A 13,570-nucleotide genomic window follows, 5' to 3' on the forward strand; every position below is an offset into this window, starting at 1 on the left:
CATTCTGTTTTAGGGGAAAACACACTGCTTTCTGCTCCTCGAGTTACAAGGATCGGCGCTTGCACTGTCAGGTCCCTCGTTTGTTGGGACTATGTTAGGGAGGCAGTGCAAGATGTCCCAGACACTGCCATAGAGATGGTGTTTTCTAAACTAAATCACGGGCTCTAGTTGCTTGAAAACATGGACCCAATTTGATCACTTGGCTAAAAGCTGATAGGCAGATTTGGGAAACAGTGCGTTGTCACATCAAAAGGATTTGAACAAAAGAAAACGACCACCTACACATCCTTCAATCATTTTGGCATCAAACACTGTCCCCATTAGCAACGACAATTCAGATGCCCCAGAATCTTCCACACGTGGAGTTATTACTGCCACTGACAAAATGGCTAACTCACTGACAGAGTAAATTTTTTAGATTTATAATTTGTATGTTAAAACACATCTGTAGGCTTACTTGTGATATTTTCAACACTCGAAGGCAAAGATCAGATTTATAATGATGCTGATAATAAAGGGTTATTATAAGGAAAACTTTTTTGAATTAAGTCAGAACCTCCTTATAATGGAATTGTGGGGACAGAGGCCCATGGAACTACCTCACTGATTAAAAACAAAAACTCAGTTTGCACACCAGAGCAAGTGCTATATGATGATTAATTTTGGTACTTTGTAAAAGCAACCCTACTTTGACTGTAACTTGTGATTTCTTTAAATTGGCTATCAGGCCTTTTATCAAAATCCATTCATTTTAAATCCATTTACATCTTTCCTAGGAATCTGGATTGCCACGGTGACAATGTTTTATGTAGTAATCCCCTATCATGATCCATATTTTTATAACTACTTAAATCCACTTGCTCATTTACAAGGTTAGGTGGAAGCCGAAGAAAATCAAAAGTCCACAAGAGCCAAACTAGAACCTGGAGTATACCCTATCCTAACTGAGAAAACAGCTCAAGAACAGATGTGATGCCTGAACACCAACGACCAACGACCTGACAAGCTGTGAGGTGGTGTCAAGTGCATCCATCCCACATGGCGGAAAGGTCCTTAACAAGACAGGGAACTGAGTAAGCAACTCTGACACTTGCTCTCGAACACAGAACCGCTACAGCCAGTGGAAGAAAGGATGGGAAAGCTGACACAGAAAATGCCAAAGGAGAGCTTGAGAAGACAATGTGCAGGAACCTGGGACTGGAAAGCAAAGTGAAAAATGCTCAGCATTCCTGAAGCTGACAGACCCGAAGAAACAATCCAGGCTTGAACTGCAATGCTGAACAATGCAAATCATGTAAAATAAATTAAAAAGATGAATGGAATAGTCACTGTATCAGAAACTATTTGTTGACATTCAATCATTTCAAGAAGTAGCATATGATCAAGAATATATTGAGAGTTTTAGTGAATTAATAATGGTTAATTTTTCATAAGCAAGGCAGCCTTATGAATATGGCCTTAATTAAGCATATTACATACCCATAAAAAATCTATTGAAAGAAGTCTAAGCTGCTCTGAAGGTATTCACAAAACAATAGGCTGCAGGAGTTGATGGGATACTAAATGAAACATTTCAACAAGTTGAAGCAGTCACAAATAGCACAGTTCTAACAAATGCCCATTTCTTATGTTCTACTCAATAAAATTAAAAAGGATATTTGATATGGTATAAATGTGTTCATAGACTATATCAAATTTTCATAAATATGCCTTTTCCATATCACTATGGGACTAGCTAGCAGATGTCTTCAAGCAGAGTGGGGTCAGCAAATGTCTGTGCATGTCCAGCTGGAAAGGAACCAAGACCTCCATTGCAGCCACATATAACATTTGCCTAATACATTACCTTTTAGAACTCGCTTTTACTTCACCTAAAAACCTCATAGATTACATAGATAGATATAAACTCATAGTCTTAAGGCTTATTGGGTCTCCGATCTGAAATTCCAGCTTTACACATATAACGAGACAAGTAATTTTACCGGCGACTGAGCTTTTTCTCTTCATAAACTGCTGCCCAGTGAACAGTTCCATTTTAATAGATCCTTTTCATGAAAGCTATTATCAAGAGAACACAGATTCATCACCTGTGATCCGATCTCTTTATACTAGTTCCTTAACATGTCCTAAACCCTTGCAGGGAAGACAATACATTTTTCAAAAATAATCAAGGTTTTATGACCAAATCAAAACATGTTTTAAAAATACTGTAAAAAAATAGATTGTATAAGCCAGAACTGTAAACTCACCCTCATTTTAGAACTACAAATGCACTGCAAAATCAGCAAGCTTGTCATTCAGATATTAAGTATTAAATTTTATATTCAGAAAACTTAATTTTATCAAACATCCTTTAATTTCAGAAAAGACAGTACGAAACATATTGTATAAGGAACACACAGTTGCTTGTAGCACAGCTCAAAGTGTATGTATAAACTGGAATACAGAAGGTAAACACTGGAGCACTGGCAGCATTCCTGACTTTAGAGAACCTGCATACCAAAAGTGTACAATTCAAATATTAGCCTATCTGAAAACTTTACTTTTCATAATATAAAAATGGTATTTTGAGTTGCAAAATATTTATTTTTTACTAAACCAACTATATAAACATTTAAAATAATCATTAAAAGTCAGCATTAGAATTTATAAAGATTAGCTATAAAAATATATTGGCAGTCACTTTTATAAAGGTACCATTCACTACAGTACAAAAGAGTCTCTAACACAAAATTGCATTAATAACTGCACTAATTTTAGACTCTGATAAACTCCACATTAAATTGGTTATGAAATCCTCTTAGAAAAACTTTGGTAAGCATGTTCAGAGGGTTTTTAAAAAATCCTCTAACAACATTTTAAGGGCCTGTAAACATCCCATTCTATTGAAGCACAACAGAATATGTATATTCAACTAATACAGAATATAGAATCAAAACACAATTTATTATAATTTGTAAAAAATCACCATTCCCAGAGTAACCCAAAACAAACTATTTGAAAGTATCAGGCTTTTAAATAGTGAAAAGTATCAAACTTTTAAATAGCTCTCTTTCCATTCTAATAAAAATTTCATAAAATCACAACTCCATTTATGTACCTTACATGCCTTTTAGGACAAGGCCTCAAAAATAATTACGCTCAAAAACACTCTCAAGTTCAAGAAACTTTAACGACCCATTTTTAAAAGGCTTGACAATAGAACAAGTACACATGCTCAGAAAGCATTGATGGATTTACGTATGCATTAGTTTTTCATTGACATTTGTCATTTGGAACTCATTGGCAGAAATAAGAACATATACACATACATTACTGAAAAGTTAATACCAAGAAACAGTAAGGAATGCAAACATTGAGGGTAAATTTGTTTTAAAAAATCCAATTCACCCAATTTTCATTTTATCTGCCATTTAAAAATTTCTATTGTTAATTTAGACAATTCATACTGTTGAAGCTCAGAACTTCCTGCATCTTGAGTTCTGTTTAATTTTTACAAAGCTTCCAGTTGCGCCAGTAGCCTCCTGGAGGTCATATTTTCCTTTATCCGATGTCACCAGATTTCTTGTAGAAGAGAGTGATCTCTGAGTTGCAAAAGCCTAAATAAAAAGCTTTATTTTTGACCTTTTGTCTTACAAAACTCCATCAAAATGAAAAGAAATCCACCTAATTTTTAGACAAGTCCACAAAAATATTTTAAGAGTCAAACACTCTTATTTGCATAAAGATCCTTCAAAGTTTTTAACTCTTCTATGAGAGTTTTATTCTGATTTTCCAGAACAGCCACTCTATTTTCCAGGCATTTCACATACTCTTTCTTCTTCCTACGACACTCTCGAGCAGCTTCCCTACACAGACATAGAAAAAGGAAAAAACAAAACAAGAATGTGAGGAAAATGTCACATTCTTTACACAGTAAATCGACTTCAGTAATTCTCATTAAAAAACAACTGAGGTATAATCGACATTCAGTGAAATGCTCAAGAGAATGAGTGTGGCAGCAGCTCGAACCAGTCCTGGAGGACCTGGGGGTGGGGGGAGGAGGGAGCATTGAGCAGGCAGCGCCATGGACAGGGGAACAAATAGGGAATCAGAGTCAACAAGGAGGAGATAGGGACTGGGGGGTGGGGAATGAGGGGGAGTGTCAGAGCAACAGCAAACGAGGTAAGAGGAAGTACCAAGAGGCAGAAATAGGAGGAAATTCATGGTGGGGTAGGAGAAAGGTAAAATGAAACAGAGGAAGGACCTAGGAAGCAAAGCAATGGATAGAGGTATAAGCACAGCTGTATACATATGTAAATAACATTAATCCACCAAATAGAGGTATTGGCCCATGTACATATATTTATATGGTAATACACTGAGGTAGAGGACAGACTTTGGGCCTCTGCGCTTACCCTTCCTCAATACAAGAACACTTTGTTCCAACAAATCGCAGTCTGAGATGTTCACCCTCCTGACAATCGCTGAAGACAAAATGGGTCCATAAGCAAATGTGGTGAAGAAGGCGGATGGTGCCCGGCTATTAAAAGATAGCGCCTGGGGTCTTAAAGGCTTGAAGTTAAACAAGTGGTCATTCAGCAGAGAAGCAACAAGTCCACATGAAAGAAGCACAGTGCGATCATAAGGAGTCATCGGGACTGGGTAATGGGCATCAGAAGACACATAACAAACAAACAAACAAAAACATTGTTGAAAATGAGGGGGGTTGGAACAGAGATCCAAAGCCCATCTGTAGCCAACAGAACAATCCCCCCCCCCTCCCCCCAGGGGCCACAGGGAAGGAATGAGTCAACCAGAGTGTAGTAAAGCACCAAGGAAACACACAATATTCCTCTGGTTCCTTGAGGCTTCCTCACCCCCAACGATCATGATGCTGGTGCTGCTTCAGATTAGACCTGAGCATGTACACAGGTACAGATAAAAGATGGGGGTTCACGACACATGGAATCCAGGAACAGGAGTAGGAATAGCTATCCCAGAAGGGGAAGGGGAAGAGGGGGAGGGGAGAGGAAGGGAGAAAAGGGGAACCGATCGAAATGATCTAAACATAACCATACACCCCTCTCCAGGGGGAAGAACAACAAAAAACATGGGGGGAGACAGCGGTCGGTGTGAGAAAGGAAAATAATAATTTGTGATGGATTGCGGGGTTATGAGAGTGGGGTGGGGGGGTGGGGAAAGAGAGGACAGTAATCCCATGTCCAGAGAAGAGCAAGGGCAACATCTGATGCAATCGATGGATGCATTTCAATGAGTTGTAAGAGTCCCCAATAAAATGATCTTTTGGGGGGAGTGGGGAGGGAGGGGAAAAATGTGGACCTAATGCCGGGGGTTTAAGTGGAAAGCAAATGTTTTGAGAATGATGAGGGCAATGAATGTACAAATGTGCTTTACACAATTGATGTATGTATGGATTGTGATAAGAGTTGTATGAGCTAATAATAAAACGATTAAAAAAGAGCTATAAGAACCCCTAATAAAATGATCTTTCAAAAAAATGATCTTTCAATAACAAATTTTTTCAAAAGATAATGAGTGTGGGATCAGTTTGGTGAATGCAGGTGTCCTTAAAACCCCCAGCCTGACGGGAACACATAGAACACGCCCACTGCCAGAGTCCCCTCCTCGGGCAGCAACTGCCCTGCTTCTCGTCACCACAGCTTAACTTCTCCCAACCAAGACACAGTAGACAGACAGCCTGTGTCTGGCCTCCGACCCAGCATCTTTTGAGGATGCTACAAGGTGGTTGGTTCCTTTATAATTGTTGACCATACTTATTGTATGATTTTTTTTTGTTTTATTAAATCCTTTACCGGGAGCTCTTACATCTCGTTATCACAATCCATACATTTATCCAGTGTGTCAAGCACATTTGCACATATGCTGCCATCATTTTCAAAGCAGTCTCTTCCCACTTTAAGCCCCTGATATCAGCTCCCCATTTCTTCGCCCTCCATTCCCCTCCCGCCCTCCCTAACCCTTGATAAGTTATATATGATTATTTTCATTTTACACTGTCTTCCATCGCCCCTCATTATAGGTTGATCCTTGCTATCAATTCCCCCTTTCTCCTACTATCCTCCCCTATCCTCCTCGTATCTCTATTCTCATTGTTGGCCCTAAGGGGTTTATCTATCCTGGATTCCCTGTGTTGCTGGCTCTTATCTGTAGCAGTGTGCATGTTCTGGTCTAATCTGATTTGTAAGGTAGAATTGAGGTCATGATAGTGGGAGTAAGGAAGCACCAAAGAACTAGAGGAAAGTTGTGTGTTTCATCGGTGCTATACTGCACCCGGACTGGCTCATTTCTTCCTTGTGACCTCTCTGTAGGGGGATGTCCAATTGTCTACATATGAGCACTGGTTATTGTATGATTTTAACCATATTTGTCTACCCATATATGTCCCTAAGTTATACAACACTTAGCATGCTTACCGTCTAATATAAAATACTGTACTTTATGTATTGTGGTGTTTTTCCCTTCGGTTAGGTTTTCTAAAATCTATTTATTTTTATGTGATAGTTCACTCCATCATTGTTCTTATGGATAACCCCCCAGAAGATAGGTTGAAGTCCTGATTATGGGTACCGGGGAATGTCACCTTGTTTAAATAGGATCTTTGTACATGTCACCAGTTAACAGGAGGTCATACTGTAGTAGAGTGGGGCCTACTCCAGTATGAATAGTGTCTGTGCAAGAAAAAGAAAAGAAACACGCAGAAACAGAGAGAAGGCTGAGACACAAAGGCAGAGGTAGAGAGTGGAGTTACACTCTCTGCAGCGATCAGAAGCTGGAAAGGCAAGAGGATCTCCCCGAGAGCCTTCAGAGAAACTACAACCCTCCTGATAGCCCGAGTTTGTACTTCTAGACTTGAGAACTGAGACAATAAAAGCCTAAGTAATTCTGACTCTTAGCAACTCTATATAGGTTTCCAACACTGTAAATCTTTACAGGAGCAGACAGCTTTATCTTTCTCCTGCAACGGCCCTAGAAAATTAGTCATTATAAATGAACATTATTCCCTTCTATCAATTGTTCTCAGTGCATATTGAGGTTCCCTGCTTTTCACTACTCTGAGCATTAGGCATGTCATTTGCTACAAAAGTCTTCAGAGTTAAACACAGAGAAAAATAACTGAGGAACAGCTCATATAGCAGGTCAACTGTGCTAAGGTGAGACCTTATTAATTTCCAAAGTACCTGTTCCAGTTACTCTTATTAGTATGTTATTTCCCCAAGGCCTTGCCAACTCCGGGTCAGATTTTTTTTGCCTCAATTGAGTGGCTATAAGTAATATCATAATGTGGTATTAATTTGGAGTCCTTTAATTGCTAATAAACTACTATGATTATGAACCACTTCTTTGTTCCTTCTGAGAAATGCCTATTTATAACTTTTGCCAAATTTTTTTATACTGATTATTTACAATAGTATTTTCTAGAGCAGTGGTTCTCAAACTTCCTCATGCCGCGACCCTTTAATACAGCTCCTCATGGTTGTGGTGACCCCACCCCCCAACAATACAATTATCTTCGTTGCTACTTCAGAACTGTAATTTTGCTACTGTTATGAATCGGGCGACCCCTGTGAAAGGGTTGTTCAACCCCACAGGTTGAGAACTGCTGTTCTAGAGGTTTCTGGCTTATACTTTTACTACTCATGTTATCTTTTCATGGACAGGAATCGTTCATTTTAATGAAATTAGATTCGTGGATATTTCTTTTTATGTTAATGTTTTTTATCTTGTTTAAGAAATTGTTCTGTGGCTGTACCAGAGGATGTACACTGATACAGATAGGAACTGGAAGCACAGGAAATCCAGGACAGATGATCCCTTCAGGGCCAGTGGGGAGAGTGGTGACAGCGGGAGGGTGGAGGAAGGGTGGGCTAGAAAGGGGGAGCCGATCACAAGGATCTATATCTAACCTCCTCCCTGGGGGATGGACAACAGAAAAGTGGGTGAAGGGAGTGGGTAAGATATGACAAAATAATAATATTTTATAAATTATCAAGGGTTCAAGAGGGAGGGGAGAGTGGAGACGGAGGGGAATAATGAGGAGCTGATACCAAGGGCTCAAGCAGAAAGCAAATGTTTTGAGAATGATGATGGCAACAAATGTACAAATGTGCTTGACACAATGGATGGATGTATGGATTGTGGTAAGAGTTGTACGAGACCCCAATAAAATGATTAAAAAAAATTGTTCCCAATATCTGAAGTCATGATGTTATTTTCTTCTAAATGTTTTAAAATTCCATTTTCTCATTTAAGTCCTCTTCCCCCACCCCTCATTTAAGTCTTTAATCCAAGTGAGATAGTTGTGTATGATGTGAGCGGGGAAATTTTGTTTTCACATGTAAATAACCAGTGATCCTAGCATCATTTGTTGAAGAATTCTTTTCCCATAATCTGCAACACCTGTCTCAAGTTGTGGATTTCTAGGCTATTTCTATCTCATTGGTCGATTTGTTTATCTCAATGCCAATATCACACTATTTTAATTATCATGACTTTAAATAAAACCTCCTATCCCTTCACTTTATTCTTACTATGGATTATTTTGGCTGTTCTTGGCCCCTTGTTCTTCGAATTTCAGAATCATCTTGTCATTCTTGGAACAACGTTTTGGATTTTGATCGGCACTACACTGGATTTATGAGTAGGTGGGGAAGAAGTTATCATACTGAGTTTCCATATTCATGAACAGAATTTATTTCTCCATCTATTTAATTAAAGCTTCCTTTATGTCTTTCAAAATATTCCATATTTTCCCAAAAGGTCTTACATATCTTTTGTTACCTCCACTCTCAGATATTTTATTATTGATAACATTAAGGTATCGTTCTAAAAATCGTTTGACCAAACTTTATTGTTGACCCATTGGGGGGTTTCTTTGGTCTCTCCCTGTCCAGAGAAAAGAAGAATGAAGAAAACGGAATATGCATGGAAACAATTAGTCCAACAGACTCATGGTCCATGCAAGTATCGGACTCCACAGTCGTGAGAGCAGAAGAGCTAGACGGTGTCTGGCCACCACCACCGAGTCCTCTGAAGAGAGTCACACCAGAAGATCCTGGATATGAAAAATCTTCAAAATAATTAAGAAAAACTAGTGTTACTGGTCAAATAGAGCCTAGTAGAACCCACAAAACTATGGCCCCTCATCACCCTTCAGGTCTAGAAATGAACTCAATCCCCGGCTCAATTATCCGCTAAACAACAGAGGAGTCCATAAGGGGAACAATGACCTAAGGGAGGGAGGTGATACACAGCTTACACTAACCACATGTGATCACAAGAGCAACATGTGCCCTAGCACAAAGTTCAGTAGGGTTAGCAAAGAGGAACCGGAGGTGGGAAATACAATGAGGAAACAGGATAGGAGATGACAAAATGTGTGTGAATTTAAGGGGAAACTGATCTATTATATAAACCTTTATGTAATTCACAATGAAAAGATTCACAAAAATTTGAAGTTGACGTCAGGCTTCATATAAACCTGAAAATGAAATAAAAATTTGTTTCATGCTGTAAAAATAATAATATTTTTGTTTCTTTTATTTCAACCATTTTAATTGTTCTTTCATTTTCTGTTTTTATTATCCTGGCAAGAAATTCTAGCATAATGTTGAAGACAACATGCTTTCTTTCAAATCTTTTAAATACTTTAGAATTGATTTTCTTGGATATCCTTAGCAAATTTAAAACATCTTTGGTAATTTTAACAGTTATATATTTTCCTTTCCAATTTTGGCCTTTTTAAAATTTTTTATTTATGTTTAAAATTTTGATCCTTTTAAAAATAGTCTCTTGATCTTTGATATTTTTAATACCCTTTTTTTCTTTAAACATAGAAAACATACTTCTTGCCCTTTCTCCACATTTTTGAACACTTTACAAAACTAGTTCTGGTGTTCGCTATTTCTGCTGACTCGTGCTCCTGAAATGAAGAGTAATGTGATCGATGAACTTGGACCCTGAAGCCTGGATCCCCGAATTTACATCTTACTTCTATCACTTACTAAGAGGTGCAACTCTGGACACGCAACTTAACTTCTCAATGCCTTGGTGTCTTCATCTCAAAATATGGAAATAATATCATTGATACCTCAAAGGGTTTTGTGAGAATTATGTAAGGGAAGGGTTCATAGCATCATGGAGGCCTAACTCCTTGGCATTCTGTGATTTTTGAAGGTGTGTTTATGGGAACTCGGTGTGTGCGGATTCACTGACACCTGTGTTGAGAGTGTTTCCTTCCAGGAGACGGGGACACTGTGGAGCTAGGCCATCACAGATTTATTCCTCAGCCTCCTGCTCCCCACTCTGTCACTATCCCTGAGGTACACTAACACTGTACCTGACTATGAAGAACTGAATGTACGACCCTCCTGGTCTTGCTTCACTCCTACCAGCAACAGATTTATCTAACTTCCCTGTAACACAAATCTTCAAGTCTGTACATCTAGCATGAAAGACATCTGGTGGCTTGAGAAAATGAATACAATGGGTACCATGCAATATAATATGTTCAAGGAAAAAAGAAGCATCAGTAAACCATATTAGAAGCAAAAAAGGGTAAATAGCCATAGATACAACTGATTCCCAAAACTGCAATAGGATTTTGTTTACCAATCCACTGAAAGTTGGTAAATTAATGGGATGATTTTCTAGAAAAATAAAAACTACCATAAAAAGACCAGGTATATACATTTAATGACTTCGGGATAAAATGTTTCTTTACTGAAAACTGACAGCACTGTAAATAAATTTGGCAACAAAGCAAGGGGTCTTTGTTACTTTAGAGATTCCAGATGATGCAGTACAATGAAATAATTTATATAAATATTAAAAGAATAGTTTTTGCTAATGATGTGATTGTGTACCTAAGAAACCCAAGAGACTTGTTAAAAATCACTCGATAAGACTTCTCTTTCCTGGTCGCAGATGGACACTGTGCCTCCACTCAAGTACTCCCTCAATGCAAGAACACTTTGTCTATTAAACTGGCATTCCATGATGTTCACCTCCCCCACACCATCACTAAAGACAAATGGGTGCATAAGCAAATGTGGTGAAGAAAGCTGATGGTGCCTGGCTATCAAAAGATATAGCATCTGGGGTCTTAAAGAAGTGAAGATAAATAAGCAGCCAGCTAGCTCAGAAGTAACAAAGCCCACACCAGCCTGTGTGAACACAAGGCGTCAGGCATCAAAGAACAAAAAAATCATATTAGTGAGAATGAGAGGCAGTGTGGAGTGGAGAGCCAAAGCCCATCTGTAGGCAACTGGACATCCCCTTACGGAAGGGTCACGGGGAGGAGACAAGCCAGTCAGGGTGCAGTGTAGCAACAATGAAACATACAACTTTCCTCTAGTCCCTAAATGCTTCCTTCCCACCACTATCATGATCCCAATTCTACCTTACAAATCCAGATAGACAAGAGGATGTACACTGGTACAGATAGGAACTGGAAACACAAGGAATCCAGGACAGATGATCCCTTCAGGACCAGTGGTGAGAGTGGTGATACCGGGAGGGTAGAGGGTTGGTGGGGTAGAGAGGGGGAACCAATTACAAGGATCTACATATAACCTCCGCCCTGGGGGATGGACAACAGAAAAGTGGGTGAAGGGAGACATCGAACAGTGTAAGATATGACAAAATAATAACAATTTATAAATTACCAAGGGTTCATGAGAGAGGGGGGAGCGGGGAGGGAGGGGAAAAAATGAGGAGCTGATACCAAGAGCTCAAGTAGAAAGCAAATGTTTTGAGAATGATGATAGCAACAAATGTACAAATGTGTTTGACACAATTGATGTGTGTGTGTATGGATTGTGATAAGAGTTCTATGAGCCCCTAATAAAATGATATAAAAAACTTCTCTTTCCAAAAATATTTGACAGTTATGACCTCCAACTATGTAATGTATTTTAAAACCTAAATGAGATATTCAAACCATCCTTTTAAATGACTGGCTGAGTCTATAGGGAAGTAGAGAATGCTGGTTGGCTATCGTAATTCGCAAAAAGATTGAAGAGGAGGTAAGTCTGACCTCTGCCTCAGGAATCTGCCTTGGGCTGTTGGTGGTGACAGTGAAAAATTAGAGGAGGTAATATGCCCACATACCATTTTTATAGTAGCAATATTTAAAATATATCCAGGAGGAAAAGAAATGTTTATGCGGTTTAAGTCCCTGCAATATTTTCATGGTCAAAATTTATTTTTGAGATCAATTCTGTGTTCCTGCCTGTTATTGACAAGAGAGGGTAAGAGAGTTAGCCTACTTTTAATCAAATACCAGACACGTAGCAGAGTTTGGGATTTGATCTGTTGAGAATTCGTTTGTTAAAAGGGACCCAGGATGTATCAACCCCCTCCCCTATTTTAAAGCACTCCCTTCAGACCTGTTAATTATTCAAAGCCTGGGCTCGATGCAGAACCTGTTAATTACTCAAGGATGCTATAACTCAAGAAAGGGGAAGCAGGGCCATGAAGACAAAGCGATGAATCCAGAAGCTTTAGGAGGTACCGGTCTTGGAAAAATGAAGATGTCAACTGATGTTCTGAAAATCCCGTAGGGGAAAAGTCAACTATTATCCTGTGAACTTTCCTCCCTTTAGTCCTTTGCTTGAAAATCCTCGGCTCTTTATAAAACCTGTCAATTACTCCTGGGACTATTGTAAAGCCTGTTTCTTATCACATAGCTTAAGGTATGTAACTTGCTTGATTTTAACTGAACTTTGAAGCAGTTGGGAGATAGCAAACCCAACTGTTTCCTCTGCGTTTATAAAAATTAACTTGGAAGAGCTCTATTCCACCTGGTTGCGTTGGCTGCAACAGTGACAGGCTCTCTGAGAGCCCTAGAAGGCTGGCAACATAATCAGTATTATAGTGTTGTTGGTGGCCATCAAGTTGGTGCCCAGTGATGGCATCTTTGTGTGTAACAGAACGAACTGTTGTCTGGTCTGTGCCATCTTCATGATCACTGGTATGTTTGAGTTCATAAATGAGGCTATTAAATCAAGGTAGAGTCTTATATCCGCTTTATTTTACTGAATGTTAGATTATGTCCTTTTCATTTTTGATAGATCATTGAGTCCCTGTGCTCAGTTTTATATTATATATGACCTAGAGTCATGAGTTCATCGTTGACACAATCCTAAACCACACAGTATCTCCTTGCTCTGTTAGACGACCGCCTATTGGTACATGTGCAGATTCCACATGAGGACATTTACGTGTCCCACAACTGTCATTCTCCGTAAGGTTCTCTATATGTTACTGTAATCTATATGGCCAATGACCTCATACAGTCAACAAAGCACAGGTTAAATATCCTTCTGGTATTCTTGTTTGGAGCCAAGATTTATCTAATATCAGCAATGATGTCTCTTGCTCTAGAATACCACTGAATCTTCCGACTTCTTTCTCTATGTACTTTTTTTAAACTGCCATCTCAAGAAAGATAAAATATCTTCTGCTTGAAAAACTTTGCTTAAAATTTCACAGAACCCCAGGGCAAGATATGACAAAATACCCATTTATAAACTATCAAGGGCTCATG

At 38.9% G+C, this 13,570-nt stretch overlaps 1 protein-coding gene across 5 annotated transcripts in view; it reads right to left on the minus strand.

The window, feature by feature from the left end:
* Positions 1–2,333: 2,333 nt before the first annotated feature.
* ATF1 (activating transcription factor 1) overlaps positions 2,334–13,570 on the minus strand; it is a 57,912-nt gene continuing 46,675 nt past the window's right edge. For all 5 annotated transcript variants that reach the window (XM_045287316.1, XM_045287315.1, XM_013006950.2 and 2 more), the window contains one exon: positions 2,334–3,848. In XM_045287316.1, the coding sequence (XP_045143251.1) occupies positions 3,704–3,848 (145 nt within the window). In that variant the 3' untranslated portion in view covers positions 2,334–3,703. The remainder of the gene's footprint in view (positions 3,849–13,570) is intronic.

The sequence above is a fragment of the Echinops telfairi genome, unplaced genomic scaffold (genome assembly GCF_000313985.2).
Source record: "Echinops telfairi isolate 266 unplaced genomic scaffold, ASM31398v2 ScPeMD7_12;HRSCAF=54, whole genome shotgun sequence".
Lineage (NCBI taxonomy): Eukaryota > Metazoa > Chordata > Mammalia > Afrosoricida > Tenrecidae > Echinops > Echinops telfairi.